General features: G+C 39.9%; 1 protein-coding gene across 2 annotated transcripts in view; it reads right to left on the reverse strand.

Annotated features, from left to right (window-relative positions):
- LRRC1 (leucine rich repeat containing 1) overlaps nt 1-21,668 on the reverse strand; it is a 184,148-nt gene that overhangs the window by 127,165 nt on the left and 35,315 nt on the right. The window contains exon 1 of one of the 2 annotated variants that reach the window (XM_036767576.1): nt 15,756-15,873. The exons of the other annotated variant lie outside the window; for it this stretch is intronic. Coding sequence (XP_036623471.1) covers nt 15,756-15,782 — 27 coding nt within the window. The 5' untranslated portion in view covers nt 15,783-15,873. Of the gene's footprint in view, nt 1-15,755; nt 15,874-21,668 lie in introns of those variants that run through there. 2 annotated transcript variants of the gene reach the window in all.

Consider the following 21,668-nt stretch of genomic DNA (forward strand, 5'->3'; position numbering starts at 1 on the left):
CAGAAATAGCAAACTATTCTAGTATCTTTGCCAAGAAAATCCAAATGGGGTCAGGAAGAGTTGAAGTATCAGACAGAGACTGAAAAAATGACTGAACAATTATCTACCTTTGTAAACTCAGCCACTACACACTTAACTCAAATAATTCAAATTCAGGTTGATTCAATCAAAGCCATTGCAGACTACACCCATGTCTTACAGACTAAGCCTATGACCTGAGGATTACTCCCATCATCCAAAGAGGAAGTAATGGGAAGGAGTACCCTGTTGGTCCTCTCTCAGAGTCTTTGGTCACTGAGAGAGGGCACTGACCCAATTTATTGGTAACTGCTAATCTAACAAATTGATTGTGCCCACTGTGCCACCTACCTGCCCCAAGGTTAAAATAACAACCTCTAATCTTAAGCATACTGTAGACAACAGCTGTAAGCCCTATAAGACAAAAGCTCAAAAATGCAGAGAGGATTGAGAGACGGAAGAAAAGTGGAGGAGTTTATTCTTTGGAGAGATATAAAGGCATTCTATCAATCTGGATAGACTGAACAAATTCCTTTCCACAAAGAGTATATAATAATGTTCCTCAAGAGGTTCACAGATAGCCCGCAATTTTCAAAGCTGACTTTTAAAGACGCATTTAGCCAAAGCTAATCCTTAGTAAAGGGGGAGGGAAAAGGAGATCAAAGCACACATGGCACATCGCTTTTTGATTTTAAAAAGCTATCATTCAAAGCAACTGGAGGATCACCAACATACTTTATTTATAGTATCATTCTGCTAATAAAACGTGGATTTGACAACTATGAAGCTCTCTAGCACCTAACAGCCCTGAATTCATCCCCTAACAAACTGCTAAAAACAAGTTAAGTATTGCATTGGTGGTCAAGACACTGGTATTTAATGCTGGAGAGCCAGCATTTCAGAGAATAATCAAATCAAATATTACCAGCAGCAGAAGAACATTATTAGCCAGCACTAGAAGAATAAATAACACTCATATACCCACCTAGATGGCTTTCCAAAGTTTTTTGTTGTAAATGCACCAAAAACACTGTGTTTATTAAGAAGCTGTGTCCATTGGACTAATTGGACAAAGACTTCTCTCTAAGACCACTATGCAATGGCCAGCTCTAAACCAACAACTAGAATGTTAAGAACCAGAGTGTTCTCATCAATAACATCAAAAGTGTTAAGCTAAGGGAAGGCACTTACTTGACATGGGCATTTTTCTTTTTTATAAATAGATTTATAATTGATTTTTTTTGTTTTTATATCACCTTCACTTTCTCCTATATCCCCCTCCCTCCCAGAGAACCATCCTTTATAACAAAAATTTTTTAAAAAAGAAAGAAATGAGGAAGAGAAAAATAGTAAAAGTGATCAACACATCAAAAAAATCTGACATTCTATGCAATATTTCATCCCAGTGGACCCAGGTTCTCCACGGGCGTAGGGAAAGGTCTTGTTCTTTATGATAAATTTAATGACTTTCAGTTTTGATTGTTTCGTGGTTGTTATTCTTTCTATTTACATCACTGTAGTCCTTGTGTATGTACAATGTTTTCCAAGCTATGCTTACTTTACTTTGCATCAACTGAAGAAAGTCTTTCCATATTTCTCTGTATTCATTATTCTCACTGTTCCTACAGCTCAATAATACTCCACCATATTCATGAATCACAATTGGTTTGGCCATTCCCTACTGGATGGGCATCTACTTTATTTCTAGTTCTTTGCTACTGTAAACAGTGCTACTACAAATATTTTAGTATAAATGAAGGTTTTCTTTCGGTCAATCACTTCCTTGGGGTACGTGTCCGGCATTTTTCCAACTGCTAATGGCCAGCAATGACAAGCTCACTAAGGTATCCTTCTAAAAATATCTGTGGCCATTCTACAACTGCCATTTAAAACTAAAATTGGGATTTGACCATTTCAAGCAAATATCTCTATCTATATCCATTCCAATTTTCCAAAACGTTTTACAGAACTTCTCTGAGGTCGTGGAAATAAAGTTCTCCTTTTCACACCTGCTCAACCCAGTTTCCTCACCTAAAAACAAGTTAGTAAAAAGACAAGAAAGAAAGAAAAAAAAACTTTGGGAAGTCTATTCTGGAATAACTCAAACACAATTTTGGGAAAACAAAATGAGGTATTCATCTTGATGTGTACTCGTCTTAATACTCTTACCTCCCCAAACAGAATGAAATAGTAAATCCTAAAAACAATACTGATGAAGAATCCTAACCAGAGTGAAAGCTAACTCTAAAAACTTTCTGAATTGCCCCTATTATTTGAGGCATACAGGAAACGATTACTGTCCAACAAATCCTGCTCTGATGAATTTTCATTCCAGCCTTTGGTGTAATTTCACTAATGCTCATGAGCTGTCACTGTACCTTACAAGCTATCCAAATCTAACAAATATGCTTTGCCTCCCAGGGAGGAGAGAAGTGAAGGGAATACTTTTCAATACTGTGACATTATTACAGGGATTCTGTTTCAGGATACTGGTTTCTTTCTTATTTCTATTTTAAAAGAAAGCTTAATTTTTACACTTTCAAAAACCAGCAGCCCAGGTAAAAGACCAAACTAACATTCCCAGTTTCCATTTTATACCAACAAAAATACAAAAATGCAGGATTATTGACTGCGGGCCATACCAAAACCCCACCAACAACCACAGCACCAGTGAATGATCCTCAAACAGCATGATTCTTTCACTGAAGCTAACGTTGCTGGACCAACTGGCAATCTCCATCTGTGTAATTATATTTGCTGACTGGCTGGCCTAAAAAACACATATATTTATGTATTTGTACTAAAAAAGGCAGAGTAAGCGCTTTACTTGGCATAGGACCCCAGAAGTTTCTCCTGATCAGAAAATTTCCCCTCTTTGTAAGGTGAAATGATATTCAAATAACAATGGCTGGTTTTCACACAGTGATAATAAAAATTATGATGATAGCTGATGTTTATCTAGTACCTACTAGGTGTCAGACACTGTGACAGTACTGTACAAAACCTTGCTGTTACTTGGTCCTTTCAGTCATATGTGACTCCATGACCCCATTTGGGGTTTTCCTGGCAAAGATACTGGGGTGGTCTGCCATTTCCTTCTCCAGCCCATTTTACAGATGAGGAAACTGAGGCAAACAGGGTGAAGTGACTTGCCCAGGGTCACACAACTTTGTAAGTGTATGAGGACAGATCTGAACTCAGGAGGATGAATCTTCCTGACCTCAGGCCTGGCACTCTATCCGCTATGCCACCTACCTGTGTACAAAACCTTATTAGCTCAACGGCTCTTCACCACAGTGAAATGTGAATATGTCTTACAAGCATTAGAATTCCTCCTTTATAGAACAGGAAAGGAAGGCTTAGAAAGGATATGTGGATGCTGGAGGTCAAACAGATAAGAGGTAACTTCAAATCTGCCTATGCCAAACACCTGTGATGCTTTTCACAGATGTCTGGGGTAGATTTCTGCACCTAGCACAAGGCATGCCCTGGAGTGGGTTTTTGCACCCATCACAAAGGATGCTGCTAACAAGCATGATCACCACAAAATAAATAAGTTCCAGCTGTGGGACACCACAACAGTCTTCTGTCTGGCTCTTCTAACTAGAAAGAAGGAAAATAAAAGTCAATTCCCAGTTACCCAAATAAAATGCAATATTAACAATCCAAAAGATTCTATTTTAGTTTTCTTCACTATCCAAAATACCACAGAATCAAAATCTTAGAGCTGGAAAGGACCTTATCATAGGATCAAAAGATCAAAGACTGAGAGCTGGTAAAATCACTAGAGCCTATCGAATTCAACTCCCTCATTTAACAGAAAATAGTCATAATAACTAATATTTATGTAGTGTTATAAGGTTTGTAAGGCATTGAAATGGCACAGTGGATAGAGTTCCAGGCCTGAAGGCAGGAAGATCTAAGTTCAAATGCAGCCTCAGACACTTACTTGCTGTGTGACCCTGGGCAAGTCACTTCACCCTGTTTGCCTCAGTTTCCTCATCTGTAAAATGGGCTGGAGAAGGAAATGGCAAACCGCTCCAGTATCTTTGCCAAGAAAACCCCAAATAGGGTCACGAAGAGGACATGACTGACATGACTGAATAGCAATAACAAAAATAAGATTTGCAAAGCCCTTTACATATTTTAACTCATTTGATCCCTACAAACCTAATTGTAAGTGTTATTATTAATCTCATTTTACATGAGGAAACTGGGGATAAGACTGGTTAAGTGACTGGCCCAGGGCCACACTAGTATCAGAGGCAGTTTTCATACTTTCTCATTCTGAAGTCCAATACTCTACCCACGGAGCTACTGAATGCTGACAGAATTAACTTGCTTAAGATCAAACATGAGTAGCAGAAAAAGGATTTGAACCAAGGTCCTCTGACTTCAATCTGGAACTTTTTCCACTGTTCTATACTGCTTCTTTAGAGGTCATATAGTCCGACCTTTATCCTTTTCTGGGAGGAAAACAATTCCCTGGTGGTTTCTCAGCCATCACAGCCTCAGTCTTGGGGCCTGGAAAGCTCGGTTAAAAGGTGCTGCGTTCCTAGATTATTTGTTAATTAAGGCATCAGTATATCATGAATAACCTAGTTTTCCTGGTGATACACAGTAACTTAGGAGTCTAAAAGTTTTTGCACCTCCAAAAGTTATGCACTGCACCTCATAGCCTTAAGAGTACCAGATTTGGAGTCCAAGGGGCTAACTTTAAATCCTGATTCTGATATAATCTGTATGACCTTAGGCATGTCACTTAATATTTTGAGATCTATTTCCTCATCTATAAGATGAAGAGTGTTGGACAAGAAGGCCTCTAAGGTCCCTTCCATCTCTAAGTTTATGATTTCATGACCCTGATTTGACAAGGCTCAATGACTGTCTCATCTGGTCTCACATTCTATGGCCCATGCCCCCTTTTCATATGGAGGGAGCTGAATATAGCCAGGTTGGTGATCTGCCCAAAGTAAAACACCAACTACACCTGCCCTAAAACTGCAGACAATGACCAGTGAATCTGGTCTTTTTCTTTCCTCCAGAAAGAAAAATTTCAATTGACTGGAATGCTTGGGATAATGGGTCATGCTAGCTAGTTTAATATTCTTGCTAATGGACAATTAACCAAAAATCTTTTTTCTTTCTTTCAGTCTTTGTTGTTGAAACTCTCTCTAAAAAAGGTCTAAGTCCATTTCCCTGATTTAATAAGCTGAGATGACTTACTGGAATAAGTCTTTGTTTAATGACAGAGGATCTTTCAGTACTAACAAAACAGCAGTTCTCAAGCTTTTTGGTCTCAGGACTCCTTTACATTATTAAAAATTATTGAGGACCCATCAAAAAGCTTTTGTTTATGTGGGATACATCTTGACATTTACCATGTTAGAAAATAAAACAGATTAATATTGTTAGAAAAAATAGTTTTAACCTTGAAGACCCATTAAAAAGGTCCCCAGGAGTCCCTAGACCACATTTTGAAAACTATTGCAATAAAGAATTACAGAATTTGTGAACAAAAACCCCAAGGAATGCATGTACTAGAACCAGGGCATACCCTAAAAGTTTCCATTCTGAATCTCTATCATATTCATCTTCTTTTTCCCCCAAGCCTTTATTTTATTTTACATGCATTCTAATCTGTCCCTCCCATCACTCCCCATGATTAAATCACCACCACCAACAACAAAAAAAACCTCTCATCATAAACACCTATAGTCCAGCAAAAAATTCTCCATATTAGCCAGGCTTAAACATAAGTATCTTTCTGCATTTTAAGTTCATCACCTCTCTAGCAAAAGGTGAGTGGTGTGACATATTTATCTTCTTATAATTTGCTTCTTTCTGATAAATAAGTATTTTTTAAAAGTCATTTTAAAGTCATTTTAGTTAAGTCATTTAAAGTCATATAAGTCATTTAAAAGTCATTTTAGTTAAAGGATCTCATTTGTTAGGGTCTGGTCAATCAATCAACAAGCATTTAGGTACCAGGCACTGAGCTAGATGCTAGGGATACAAATGCCTCATTTCATGAATGAATGAATGAATGAATGAGTGAATGAATGCAGCTTACATTCAGTCATCTGAGGTTTTGCTATGTACTAGCTGGCCCTAGGGACTACCCAGCACTTTGCCTTGAATTTCAAACCCTCTTTAAGGTTTACAAAGCAGTTCTCCCAGGAGCTTTGTGAAGTAGATCGTACAAGTATCATGATCTCCCTTTGATAAATCAGCCAGTCTATAAGGATTTATTAAGTGCCTGCTATGTACCAGGCATGCGGTGATGTGCTTGGCTATGGTGGCACTTCATCTTGCCCACTCTCCAATGGGTCAACTAGGATGTGGGCCTGGCCAGTGCTCCAGTTCATGGAAAATTTTAGTGCAGCTAGATGGCTCAGGGGAAAGAGCGCTGAGCCTTGGAGTCAGGAAGACTTGAGTTCAAATCCAGCCTCAGATATTTACTAGTTATGTGACGCTGGGCAAGTCACTTAACTTCTGTTTGCTTTAATTCACTGAAGAAGGAAATGGCAAACCACTCCAATACCTTTGCCAAGAAAACCCCAAGGACAATATTGGCAAGCTACGGTCCACAGCATCACAAAGAGTCAGACATGAATGAACAACAACAATGCACCAGGAACTGCGCTGAATGCAGGAGATACGAAGAAAGGCAAAAGGCAGTCTCTGCCCTCAAGGAGCTCACAGTCCAACAGGAAGAAACAACATGCAAACAACTATATATCCACAAGCTACATACATACATATATGAAATAAATATGAACTATTTATTATCTATCATATATAAAAATATAAATATGAAATCATCAATAGAGGGACAGCACTAGAATTAAGAAGGGTTAGAAAAGGTTTCCTGTAGAAAGTGGGAGTTTAGCTGGGACTTGAAAGAAGCCAGGGAATCCAAGAGGCAGAGAAGAGGAGGGAGAGCATTGCAGACATGGGGGACAGCCAGAGAAAATGATCAGAGTCCAAAGATGGAGTGTCTTGTTCTTGGAACAACCAGGAGGCCAGTGTCACTGGATCAAAGAGTACATGTGGGGGAGGGGAGTTGTAAGAAGACTGGAAAGGCAATCACTAATGTTCAGAAAGGTTTTCTTTGGCTTACGCCAGACATGAAACTCAATTCAGATTTTCTGACTCACAGACCAGTGATCTTTTCTTCATGCTACGCTACCTCTATACTCAAGTTTCTGACCATTTCCATAAGGGCACACCTGAGATTCAAGTGGGATGACTGCCCTTGCTAGTCTATTCTTAGAATGGTACAAGGGGTTTAAAAACAAAAAAAAAGGCAAGATGACTGAACATGTAGTACCTTCATCAAATTGCTTACCATCTCAGGGAGGGGGAAGGGAGGGAGACAGAATTATGGAACTCAAAATTTCTTAAAAAAAATACATGTGAAAAATTATTTTTACATGTAAGCAGAGGGGAGGAAATGAAACTTCTTTTTTAAAGGCAAGAATCTTGATTTGTATATATTTAGAGCAGGGCTTTTTATACTTTTTCCACTCAAGATCCCTTTTCATGTTTCAGCAGTGTTTGCTGGTGCTGCATGGGCATGTCATGTGTTCAGAACCAAGGCTACAGTGAAGTTGTGCAATGCAACACAGGCAAGCACTGCCAGAAACACATCAAATTCATTACAGTTTGATTTTGAATTAATTTGTGGTTGTTGTGCATTCAGAAACCTTTTACTGTTGCTAAATTTTTTGCAACCCCCACATTGACTTACGTGACCCCATATGGGGTCGCAATCCACAGTTTAAGAAAAGAGTAAAAAGAGCTAGATCTGAAGTCTAGAAGACCGGACTTCAAATTCAGCCTCAGAGACTTACTAGCTGTGTGACTCTAGGCAAATCACTTAACTTCTGTCTACCTCAGTTTCCTCATCTGTAAAGTTAGGAGAATAATAGGGTTGCTGTGAGAATAAAATAAAATAATATTTGTAAAGTACTTTGTAAACCTTGAAACACTATATAAATGCTAGTTATCATCGTTATTATTTCACTTGAAATATTAGAAAATAATGGTGGAATTATGAGTATTTTGTGTGCGCAAATCAAAACACATTTAGGACTAAGTGCCTAAAAGGAATGAGGTTTTAATATCCGTTGAGAAATCCATAAGCAGAGAATATTCTAGAACTCCTGGGTATTATCCTCTAATAGGTGATCAAAGGTTCTGAACTTGTGATTTCAACAGCACAGAGTGAAGGAACTCCCTCTTCTAACAATGCGCCTTGTATGCACCTTAGAGGACTGCCCAGAGAACTGACAGCTGAAGTGTCTTGCTCAGAGTAACACAGCATATGTATGTCAGAACAAGGACTTGAACCCAGGTCTTTCTGGCTTAGAGGCTAGACTTTTAGCCTCTACAACACACTGCCTTTTATTACATTAATAGAGGAGGTAAATAGAAAATAAGTATTTGACACTAGCCTTCACCAATTTTAAAATACATTCTAGAGTCGCAGCAAAGACAGGATGAACCAATCTGGATGAGGATGAGCAGGGTGAGACAGGAGGTGATCGGGACGGGACAGGGGACGTAAAGAGGCTGGGAAAGAGTCATGGTTGAGCTATTTAGAATATGGTAATATATTTAGATGCATCTATTTGCCTGTATTCTCAAAGGCAATATATTCCAGTACTGTTTTTAGCTGTGACAGGTCTTACCCAGCTTTCAAACACAGCTCCCACCACAGAGTGCTTCTGTCCTCAGAACATCAGGCAGAAGGTTAAGTTACCACCAGGTGGTGAGGTTTTCAGCTATTGAAATCAAGCATGGCCACCTCCTTTGGGGCAGTGTCCTCACATCCGGTGCTAACCTGAACTGAAAATAGTTCCAAGAACAAAGGAAAGAAGACACAAATGATCCATCCTGATAATGAGTGCTCCTTAAACCAGGTATAGGCGATGCATCAGTCCTCGCCTGACAAACCTCATTGGTTTATAAATTGGGTAGCAGAAGGCATTTCCTCACAGAAACAATGTTATAACAGGCTGGGGGGGGGGGGGGGAGAAAATACATACACACATCCCACATGTACATGTACTTTATATATGCATATACTTTACATATATATAGTACATACATACACTATATATGTGTATATATATCCCCATAATATAACTAATGTAACAGGTTATGAACCAAACTACACATAAGCTTTGGTGGTTCCCCAGTACCCAAGGAGAAAATACAAATGCTCAGTTTGGGATATAAAGCCCTTCACAGTCTGCCTCCAACCTATCTTTCTTGACTGATTTCATTCATATTACTCCCCCTCACACACTTTACATTCCAGTCAGATTGGCCTACTTGCTCACTGTTCCCTGAACAGGACATTCCAGGCTACCCCCATGACTGGAATTCACTCCCTCCAAACCTCTTGGAATCTCTAGCTTCTCTAATACCACAGCAAAAGGCATCTCCTACAAGTGGCCTCTTCTGACCTTTCCTCAGCTGTTACCACTCCCTTCTCTCCCTTCCATCACTATACTGCATTTCTCTTGCACATATTTTTTATTTGTTTTACTTATTATTCATGTATGTATTTCTCCCAGCAAAAAGTAAGCTCCTTGAGGGTGGGAGCTATCTTCATTCTTATTAGTATGCCCAATGCCTAACCATGGTTGACACACAGGTGATTACTTAATTCTTTTAAAGAAGAAAGTACTATATCTTTTATTCTGAGCTTCAATCTCAAACACCAGAGATACATTGATTCCCACCCCCAAATAAGAGAATCTGGAATAGTTTCTCATCTCAATCATTTCATTAGGCAATGTGGTGGATTAGGGGAATACTAACCAAAAAAGGGAGATAGTCTCCTGCCCTCAATAAATTCACATTCTTGAGGTCTGGTAAATAAGGCAGTTTAACTCTCAGCTCTTATTCAAGAAAGGGTCCCTGCTTCCCTAAGTCAATTAATTTCTCCATAGGTGGCCCAGAATCAGAAGCCTAGCAGGGTGATTGGTTTAGGTCAAATCCAATCAGCTGCTAGCAAGAATGCTGTTTATGTTTTTAAATTTTATTTTTGTTGCATGCAAAAATTTTTGTATTTAAGAATGTTGATTTTTTTTAAAGTACAACTTAATTTCATGAAATTACAAAAACAAAGGGAAATCACAGGGGAAGAAATAAGTTGAACAATTTAAAATGCATTTCCAAGAATGTTTTTAAATTGTTTTTAAGATATTTTTGTATTTAAATAAAGCTTCGTTGTATTTAAAGCAGGCACAGACTGGATTTGGCCCTTTGGCAAACTAGTTTTTATCTTGTTTGAGGGGGAGGGGAGGAAATAGCATAATAGGCCTTAATTAATTTGTTGAATAAATGACTTCCCCACCCCCATTGATAAAATTGAGTATTTCAGTGTCAAGATTTTTCTGTACCTGCAAGTCTTCTGAATAATTCACACCTGTCAAAAATGACTTCTAAATAACATGGATAGATCTTTACAATCCTTATTTTAGGAAATACCCAAAGGCACTTTTAAACACAGCTAACTTTACAAAATAATATTTTGAACTAGACTACTTTTTCTTGACTATTTCATATGAGAATAATTCAAATTAAAATAATTTGAAGACACTGTAGACTCCTAAGATTGTAACCAGCACAATTGTATTTGCTTGAGAAAAGTGCATGAAAATTGGGAAGATGACAGTTGAGGGAAAGGGAGAGAAGGAAAAAAGTGAAATGTTGTTTTCCTCCTAATTGCCCTATTTTTATTAATGCATTATTAGGCCGCCATTTTTCCAAGGTCAAAATTCAGATTTGATCATTTTACCTTCAACATTTTATATGAGGACAATCCCATATGCAGACACCCAACTTCTTTCCAGATCGGCTTTTAACTTCCCACTGTCTAGTTTAGGTCCTTTATCACCACAGTCCTCATGGCTTCAATGGCCTTCTTGCCTAGAATCTCACATCTCCCCAAACCATTTTACAGACCACCACTTTCAAAGTAACCTTTCCAAACAATTATTCCAGATGTTAGATTCTGTGAAAGATGTTACAGGTAGATGGCTTGTTTTAATCTACTATGAGTACTCCCCCTATGGCTCCACTCACCATCCCAGTGACCTTCCAATCAAAATATTCTTCCAAAATATCCATTAACAGACATGATCTCCCCCGTTAGGATACAATGTCCTGGAGAGCAAGGGCTGGCTACATTTTTGATTTTGTATCCCAAGCACTTACCATTGTGTTTGACACCTCGTGAAAACTTAAGGACTACTTTTTCTTTTATTCTTTCATCCATTCTATTCTCCAGTCTACACAACCACAGATCTTTCATTCATTAAATCTATGTATATCTATCCTCTCCAATTCACCATCCTAGTTGTACTTTCTTTTGAATTCTCTCCACCTTTTCCACTCTTTCTTCCTTTAGGAGTTTAAAAATTAGAAAATCAGATGAACTGAGGCTTTTTTATGTTTTAAATTTCTTGAAAAGGATCTTTAATTCCTGTCCATGATGATTTATTTCTAGGGCATCTCTAACAACAGTGGGAAGAAGATATAAATTTGTCTGGAATGCATCATAATTGTGTAAATAAATTTATATATGCCTGTCTATTTTTTTTTTTATAAAAGTTGCCAAACCTTTTGAGAAGCACTGAATGGGTATACCAGTCAAGAAGGAAAACCTAGGTCAGCCAAAAGCTCTATGGGTTTTACATAACAACCACAGCAGGTTACAAGTCCACCAGGGATCCATTTCTATACTAGTGCTTTAAGTAATAATAATAAAACTATGTCCTTGTGGCACTTTAAGTTCAGTTCAAAACTGAACTCATCTTTCTCACAAATTTGTCCTTGCTATGTACTTCCTTATTCTTATTGATGACACCACTATTCTTCCAGGCAGTTATTCCAAGAACTTCAGAGTCATCTTTGACTCTCCTTGTTCATTGTTAAATCCTAATTTTTCATTCATAGAAACTGTGTCATCTATTTCCTCCCCTGCACTCCAGCTCAGGTCTTCATCACATCTCTCCCCAACCAACATGAAAATCTCTGACTTAATCTCTCTGGCTCCAACATCACTGCTTTTCAATCTGTCCTTCAGAGTTACCAAAATAAATTCCATAACGCACAGATCTACTTATGCCATTCCCCTGCTCAAAAGAACAGTGGTTCCCTAATGCCTTCCTCTATACAGCGGTTCTTGAGTGAGGGTCCATAAATAGATGAACTTGGATGTGGGAAAAAAAATATATCTTTATTTTAGTATATTTGTTTTCCTTTGAAAGCTTTTGTATTTTATGCATTTAAAATATTCTGAGAAGAGATCTACAGATTTTACCTAATTGTCAAAGAGGTCCATGATATAAAACTGGTTAAGAACTTCTGCTCTACACAGATTCTTACAAATTGACATTTAAAGACCACTACAATTTGACTCCAATCTGCCTTTGCCAACATATTTCACAATAGCTACCCTTTTGTGCATTCTCTATTAAAGTCAAACTGAACTATAACTGTTCACCAACCTCATCCTGCAATCTCTCATTATCCTGCATCTGCACACAACGCCCCCACACATGCCTGAAGTGCACTTTCCTTGCACTTCTCTCCCACCTATTGAAATCCATTTCCTTCAATGACCAGATAATCCCAGTTAAAAGTGCTTTCTCCCTCCATAGTCTTCTTCAAGCAATTTATATGGATTTCTCCTTGGCTTCTATCACATTTTTTTTCACTTTATACTTATTAGTATACAGGTCACATAGTCTTCCTCTGCCCCCACCATTACAATGTAATCACATTTAAGCAGGGACTGTCATTTTTCACCTCTATGCCTTCAGGGCTTAGCCATACCTAGCACATGACAGACACATAAGCACAAATATGTATTTGCTAAATTGAACTGTTTATCAGCCATAGAGATACTTGAAGGACTCCAGAGTTTATAATCTCAGCATCACTCTTAACTCCTCATTCATAAATCCAATCAGATGCTGAATCTTATCCATCCCATCTCCCCAACATCCATGCATTATTCCCCTACTTCTGGGACCCAACACCTTAATTCCACTCTCATCCCCTCTCACATGGATTATGGCAAAAGCTTCCAAATTGTCCTCTGTTCTTCCAGGCTCTCCATCATCCAATCCATTCTGCACTTAGCTTCCAAAGTGCTTTCCTAAGGCACAAGTCTGACTATGTGTAACGACAACTACACTGGCATACCCAAGATGGCTGCTAGTGCAGGTTCTTTTATCTGCTTCACTAAGAAAGCAACTTAAAAGGTGTCAATGATCTTTAATTAAACAGAAAAAATACAGAGAAGAGAAATACCAACAGACAAGGCTCTACTGCCTGAATCAAAGCTTTACACCCACTCCTGAATGGAGAGAGCCTTTACCTCTGAGCAGTTGGGGAACTCTGAACATATAGCTACTCAGAGTCTCGACCGGGGAATCACATCTTTCTCATAAGCGAGCCCCTAAAGCAAAAGTTCACCTCTCAGAATATATACTTTTTCAACTAATAGGCTCAGTGCCTAATTAGAAATTAACAAAAGGTGTGTAAGCCTTCCTACAAGCAAGCAAGCTTCCCTTAATGGGCTCCACATGAGGCCTATTGATGGGCGGGGGAAGATCTTGTTCCTCATTAACCTTACACTATGTCACCCCCCCCCCTTCCTGATCAATAAACTCCAGTGACTCCCTGCTGTCTCTAGGAATAAACATAAACTCCTATGGAACCGAAAGCCCTTCACAACCTAGCTCCAGTTTACCTTTTTAGCCTCAATAAACATTAGTCCATTTCATGCGCTCTTTGATCCAACCAAACTGGTCTTCTTAATTTTTTCCTCATGAATGCTATCTCATTTCCTGGATCCATGTCTTTGCATGGGCTGTTGTCCTGCATGCCTGGAATGCACTTGCTCCTTCCTTCTAGCTCTTAGAATACCCAGCTGTCTTCAAAGGAAATCTGTGCTTCAAAGTTCAGTTCCTACATGAGACTTTTCCCGGTCCCTCACCCCCATGCCAGCTACCAGCACATACTCTGTGAAACATTCCTTTTAACTATTTTTTTTTCTATTTAGTCTGTATATATTTACATGCACAAGTAGGCTTATAGATCCAGAGCTGGAAGGGACTTCTTCAGAGATCAACTAGATCAGCCTCTCACTTTAAAGATGAGGAAACTGAGGTCTAGCAGGGTCAAGTGACTTGCCCAATATCACATAGGTAGCATCAGAGGTAGAATTTAAACCTAAGCCCTCTGACTCTGGATAGTATTCTTTCCACTGTCTTCCCCGATAAAATGGAAGTACCTTAGGCCATGGACCAATAGGTATGGACTGTTTCATTTTTGTCTTTTTATATACTCAGTGCCTAGCACAGAGCCTAGTACACAGACAAACTTAGTAAAGGCTCATCAATTAATTGATTATATACAAACAGTTATTATTATCTCTCTCCCATTCCCTGATGAGCCTATGGGAAAGGAGTTCATTCCTTTCAACACCTTTTATGCCATAAAACTCTCTTGTCCAACAATTCATATTTCCTACCCTACTTCTAAATAATACACACATTAAGAGCTATTGCAGAATGAAGCAAGCAGACCCAAGAAGGCAACATACCCAATGACTACAACAACATAAATCGACTAACTGGAAAGAGTACAAAGATAATTGACGCTGAAGCTGGACACAGTGTAATTATATTAACCAAGCTTTGCCTCCAAAGAGGAGATAGAAGACTGTACCTCTCTCCCATCTTTGCAGAGGTGGGGGAATATAGTGCTAAAACATAGCACATGCAGAACAATTTGATTGATTTGTTGATTAGGTTTGCTGAACTGCTTTTGTCCCTCTCTCTTTTATTCTTTATTTTAAAAAAAGGCTTTCTGGGTAGGGGAGGGAGTAGGAATATATTGGAAAATGAAGGTGATACAAAAAGAGATACAAATGAAAGATGTCAATAAAGATTTTTTTTAAGTCATATTTTGCTGGAAATAAATTCACTTATGCCCCAATCCCTCCCCAACCAAATAAAGCATACATGCTTATGTTACATCTCAGAATAGCCTCTTAGAGTAAGAATTACATTCCTGTGGTCACTGAGGGCTGTGACAGCAAAAAGCTAGCCATCACTTAATCAACCATGACATCACTGTATAAATCTAGGAAAAATAGAAGGATTTGAAAAACCTTACAAAGCTTGGACTCAACCAGATATGGCCCAAACTATTTAGTTTCTTCATGTAAGCGATACAACAAAGAGAGGTTTTAAAACATGATTAACATAAAATTGACAAACTAGATGTTTAGATGATTTTCCAAAATAACTATCCATGGAGCCAGAGGCTCATTTCCCAACTAGCAGAAGAATACATGTTAGCACTGGAAGGAGCCTTAACAATTACCTAACTGAAAATCTTCACTTTATAAATGAATTGAATGAATTCAATGAATAGTGAAGCTCAGAGAAGTCACACTACCAAGTCACACTTGGTAGAGTCACAGTAGACCATGAGTCCTCTCTATTATTAATTCAATGCTGTCTATTACCAGGCCATCAGCATGTAAAGAGAAAAAAAGAGAGAGAGAGAGACTTAAGCTTTTTGGCATATCTCTGACATACAGCCTAGAGGACTGGCCCAAACCCATCCCTACTGTGTTACCTCAAAGGAAGCACATACGGGTTATGTATCTGCAAGCCACTAGAGAATAAAGTACTTACTCTGCCCATAAGCATTTCTCCATACATTTTGAAACTGTATATTCCACACCAGGAAAAGACACAAGAATAGAGTTGGAGGAGACAAAACCCAACGGAAAGAGAGAGAATTCAGTTAACTCCCAAAAAGATTTCAACACTTTGGCATCAACTAGCAAGCTGGCCAAGTGTCTGGTAAACCCAACTTAACTTTGCCCAGTCAGCCGGTCAGGCTGCTCCACTGCCCTCCAATCCAGTTCAGTCTGGCTTATTGCACTGTGACTACACAGCCTTGGAAAGTTTCCCTACATAGCAACTCTTCAGTAAGACATGGCTTCCACCAACTCAAGGTCAGTTATTTATGAGCAATTTTCCTGGACCTTCTCTAAGTCAGGCCTACCTTCTCTGGGTAAGTGGTTGAGATAATAACAGTAAGCAAGGATCAGTTTTTCCTTTCCCCTCCTCAATTCCAACCTATTACTCCATTAATTTGCTCTTTCACTGACTTTTTTTGGATACTAGTGGGATGGGACTATTTTTTATTTTAGCTTTCTCAGTGTGCTTTAAGCCTGGGGAAACAAGTCTAGAGTGTTTCTTTTTCTCATGAACCTTCACTTTTGCTATATCCTCCCAACACCTCTACCATTTTCTTCCTTTGATTGCTATATTCTCATCAAGCCTATATACTTGCATCCTTTTCCAGCCTGACCCTTAGAACAGTGGATTCTTACAATTTGGTACACTCTTACAATCCTCCAAAGGCCTAGAAATAAATAAGCTACTGAAACAAAAGCAAAAAAAGGGGGCATCACAGAATAAGAACCCTTTTTCGACCAAAGGAAGCATTATGAACAAAATCCATGCAGAATAGGAAAACAAGCCAAAACTGTTTAAAAATTCTCTGCAAAATCATAAATACTTTATGACCGGCACTGTTTATTTCTTTGGGCCAAACCTGTGATTTCATCTATATAGCGAAGTCCCAATGGGGAACTCCCTCCTGCAAAGCAAATCTGCCACTTTTCTCAAGATTATAGATCCCAAGATGGAAAGGGCCTCATAGATTACCTATTCAAGACCCTAATTTTACAGATGAGGGAACTAAAAGCACATGGGGTTGATTGTTTGCCCAAGGTTATAGGCAATAAGCATCAGAGGGAGGATTTGAATCCAGCACTAATGCTCATCTTAGTCTACCTGACATAATCTTAGCGGGTCACCTAGAATACTGAGAGGTTAAGAAGCTTGCCCGTAGTCCCATAGCTTAGATTTAATCCAGGTCTTCAAAACCACAAAAATATGCTATAGCTTATACAATACAAAAGAAATCTGCTATCTAAAAGCAAAGTATTTAACCTAGCACATTGCCTGGTACAGAGTTGGTCAACAAGCATTTATTAAGCACCTACACTCCAAGATGCATATTCCATCACTAAAGATGGTCCCTGGCCTTAAGGACTCTCAAAACATAAATGGAGGAAAAGACTTTAGAATACTGACTATAGAGGAAAAAGAGACAAAGTGGAATAGAGTAGAGATTTTTAAAGTGTGGGTCTCAACCCCATATGGGATCACAAAAAATTTAGTAAGAGTAAAAAGTTTCTGAATGTGCAACAACCAAAAATCAATTAGAAATCAAACTTGTAACGAATCTGAGGTGTTTCTGGCAGCATCTGCCTGTGTTGCACTGGCGCAACTTCACTGCAGCCTTGGTTCTGAACAAAAAGCATGTGCACTTTGCACTGCACATGAGCTTATACCACACAGTGCCAATGAAAGAGGCTGAAGCATGAAAAGGGGTCACAAGTGGATAAAGTTTAAGATGTCCTAGTATAGAGGAAAGATCACTGAACATGGAATGAAAGAACTTATAAAGAAAAATTTCCAGATCTAAAGATCAACCACGGTATGACGGCTTGTGTCCATGATAATAAACTGAGTTAGCCCTAATTACTGATAGACTTGTACATAGGCAGCTAGGTGTACTGGGATTGCAGTCAGGAATACTCCTCTTCCTGAGTTCAAATCCAGCCTCAAGACACTTACTAGCTGTGTGACCTGGTCAAGTCACTTAACCCTGTTGGCCTCAGTTTCCTTATCTATAAAATGAGTTACAGGAATTGCAAACCACTCCAGGTATCTCTGCCAAGAAAACCCCGAATGGGGTCACAAAGAGTAAGGCCCAACTGAAAAACAACTAAGCAACAACAAAATAAAAGAGTTGATTCAATGAGCCAGAGAAATCAGAATATTCACAAGCAATGTGACCTCCAGCCCCTGGAGTTTACAGAGCACAGGAATAAACTGATCAGACCCATGCTTTAAGAATATCAGTTTGGCAGCTGTGTTAAGGATGGATAAGGCAGTGACATCAATGAAGAGACTACTCAATACTCCTGCAGAGAGGTGAGAAAAGCCTGTACCAGGATGCCACACTGTGTGTGAATGGAGAGAAATGGACAGATGCAAGAGAGACGTTATAAAGATGTGGAACCAACTGCTGACTTGAAGCTATTGAAAATTCAGGACCCAGGTCAAAATTCTGGTGGGTTAATTTTTTTTAAACCTGTTTATAAAGCCAGCTTAAATTTATTAAGGGGAAGAGAGGAACCTTATTAGAATAATTAGCTCCACTGTTAATAAACTGCTATGGTTCAATTCAAAGGATAGGTGATATAAATGTGCACACACTTTTCCCCTGACCCTATAAACTATATATAGATTAATAGTAAGCACAGCAAATGTCTCTTAGCCCCCAGCCCATACTGAAAAACATCCTATAAATGAAGCATTTTTAAGCACTTACTATGTGCAAAGCACTGTGCTAAGCTCTTTAAATACAAATAGAAAAGTAAAGATTGCCCCTGCTCCCAAGGGGCTCACGTTCTAATGGCAGCAATAACCCTTATGGAAGAATTTAGCTGTAAGTCAAATGGAAAGATCCCATTGTACTCAGGATACAGCTAAAAAGCAGATGGTAATGCCTCTTCTTTAATGTTATTTCCAATGAAAAACTGACATGAGTTGCTGATGCTGAACCATGTGACAGTGCCAAGGACTCTAATGGTAAGAACTTTCTTTCCTGGGTTTTCAATAGATGTGGCTGCAGCATCTGCTGGATGGTAAAGATGCAGCTCTGCAGGGGCTGCTTCCCAAGATAATGGCTGTAGGCAGTGGGCTGGACTAATTACAATTGGAAGGGTCCCTGGGATCAAGATCTTGGGTTGTCTCTACTGGGGTCTGAGGAGAGATAGTGGTCAAAGTAGTGGTAGTCATTTGATTTTCCTGGCATATGTTATCTCACATCTCTCCCTCAGAGTGACTTGCTGCTTCAGCTAGACTGACTTGCCTGCCCTATGGATGAATGGGGATGGCCGGCCCCCTCGCCACAAGAGTTCCTTTACCACACAATAGCTGTGAACACTGGACTGGTAGCAGGACCAGTGGTCTGAGGATAGAAGCACAGCACTAACGTTCTCCGGGCTCTTGTAGCCATCCACCCACTGGCGGCAGCTATTCAAAAAATGTCACCGGCAGTGATGAGGAAGGAGGGCTCCTTCTCTACAAAAATTTCTCCCCTCAATGATGGCTTGTGGGGGCTGGCTTGGAAGCAGGCCTAGTGGTCTAAGAGTCACTGCCGTTCAAGGCTCTTGGGTTCAGTGTCCTGGGTTGTCTCTCTCAGGGACTGAGAGGAGATGGTAGTCAATGTGGTGGTGATACTGGTCCTTTGACCTTCCTGGCACTGCTTCCTCCCATCTCTTAAGGTCCTCTTTGCTCTTTCCATACTGTTTGCAGAGAACCCTGAATGTGATATCTGGGTAGGGAACTGCCACTTTGGGAACTCCCCCCAATGAAGACTTAGCAGCTAAGTTTTAGGAAATTTTCTGAGGCTGTAGCCAGAATGGCCTTTGTTTTCTTTGAATGACTCAGCTTACCTCATTGAGCCTCTGGACACTGTGGCTTGCTCTTCCGGGGCAGGAGGCCCAAGGAGCATTCCAGGAAGCAGACAACTTCCTGTGTGAGGAGTCATGGGGCTGGCTGAGGGGAGGTGTTAACGGCTATGCTAGGGGGAGGGGCCAAGTCAAGAACCAATCGGCCCTGGTCGTTCAGGCGGTGCTTGATGATGTCAAAAACTCTATAAGAGGGGAGAGGACAGCTTGAAGATCCTCTTTTCCTTTTCCAGTTGGAGCCAGAGACAGTTACAACGACAGTTACAGCGACAGTTACAGCGACAGTTACAGCTACAGTTACAGCCACAGCCACAGCTGAAGCAGGAGCTGCCAGTAGCAGAGCTGACCTACGGGAGAAAGCTGAACAAAGACTTCAGGCCAGTGGGTAATCTTATTACCATAGAGGGGGAAACATGATTTTGCTTTACGCAATCATGCTTCTCTGTAGCCTCCTGGTTACTCTTTCAAGGCGTACTTATTGGGCCTGGAAGCTTTTGATCAATATATCAAAATGGGGTTGCTGGTTCATGGGTTGGTTACTGTGGAGCCTAAATAAATGTTTTGATTCTTCTGCCTTCTACTTTGAGAGTTTCTTATATCCGGCGGTTCCGAACGTTTCAGACATGTTTATGATCCTCTTTGAGATTATAAACTCTGCCCTCCTAATACATTTGGCGACGAGGATGGGATTCGAACCCACGCGTGCTTTTTTTTTTTTTTTAGGACAAAAAGAATAGACAAGTATGGACTATAATTCTTCAAATAAAATCATCTCAAGTTTGGTTGAGATTTCAGTTATGCAAAGATCCAACATCAGAGCCAAACTCAGGTGGGAAATGTTTCTTTTCAAAAGGAACATAATGAGGAAGCCAAGAGGATCCCACTCTAGATAGAGACTAAGATTGTCCTCCCAGCCTTTCCCCAAATGTACAAGTTTTCATCCGTTAATCACACAAAGTTACCTTTCCTCTGAGTGGCTTATGGCATTTACCAGCATCAGCCATACCTGTGGAGTCTGTGAATCTATTATTATAACCTATTCACGGTAAAATATATGGTTCAGGGGTACGATTTGGTAATTATTTTCCCCTGAATAGACAACTGTTACAGTGTTGTCCTTCCCATGGGCTATAACTTCCAATGTATTAGGAGGGCAGAGTTTATAATCTCAAAGAGGATCATAAACATGTCTGAAACGTTCGGAACCGCCGGATATAAGAAACTCTCAAAGTAGAAGGCAGAAGAATCAAAACATTTATTTAGGCTCCACAGTAACCAACCCATGAACCAGCAACCCCATTTTGATATATTGATCAAAAGCTTCCAGGCCCAATAAGTACGCCTTGAAAGAGTAACCAGGAGGCTACAGAGAAGCATGATTGCGTAAAGCAAAATCATGTTTCCCCCTCTATGGTAATAAGATTACCCACTGGCCTGAAGTCTTTGTTCAGCTTTCTCCCGTAGGTCAGCTCTGCTACTGGCAGCTCCTGCTTCAGCTGTGGCTGTGGCTGTAACTGTAGCTGTAACTGTCGCTGTAACTGTCGCTGTAACTGTCGTTGTAACTGTCTCTGGCTCCAACCGGAAAAGGAAAAGAGGATCTTCAAGCTGTCCTCTCCCCTCTTATAGAGTTTTTGACATCATCAAGCACCGCCTGAACGACCAGGGCCGATTGGTTCTTGACTTGGCCCCTCCCCCTAGCATAGCCGTTAACACCTCCCCTCAGCCAGCCCCATGACTCCTCACACAGGAAGTTGTCTGCTTCCTGGAATGCTCCTTGGGCCTCCTGCCCCGGAAGAGCAAGCCACAGTGTCCAGAGGCTCAATGAGGTAAGCTGAGTCATTCAAAGAAAACAAAGGCCATTCTGGCTACAGAGGCACAAAGAGGTTAACTGATTTGCTCTGGGTCACACAGCTAGCAAGTGCCAGACAAAGGATTTGAACCTAGATTTTCCTAACTCCAAGCCTCAGCATGCTAGCTATTAAGCCAA

The sequence above is a fragment of the Trichosurus vulpecula genome, chromosome 7, assembly GCF_011100635.1.
Source record: "Trichosurus vulpecula isolate mTriVul1 chromosome 7, mTriVul1.pri, whole genome shotgun sequence".
Classification (NCBI taxonomy): domain Eukaryota; kingdom Metazoa; phylum Chordata; class Mammalia; order Diprotodontia; family Phalangeridae; genus Trichosurus; species Trichosurus vulpecula.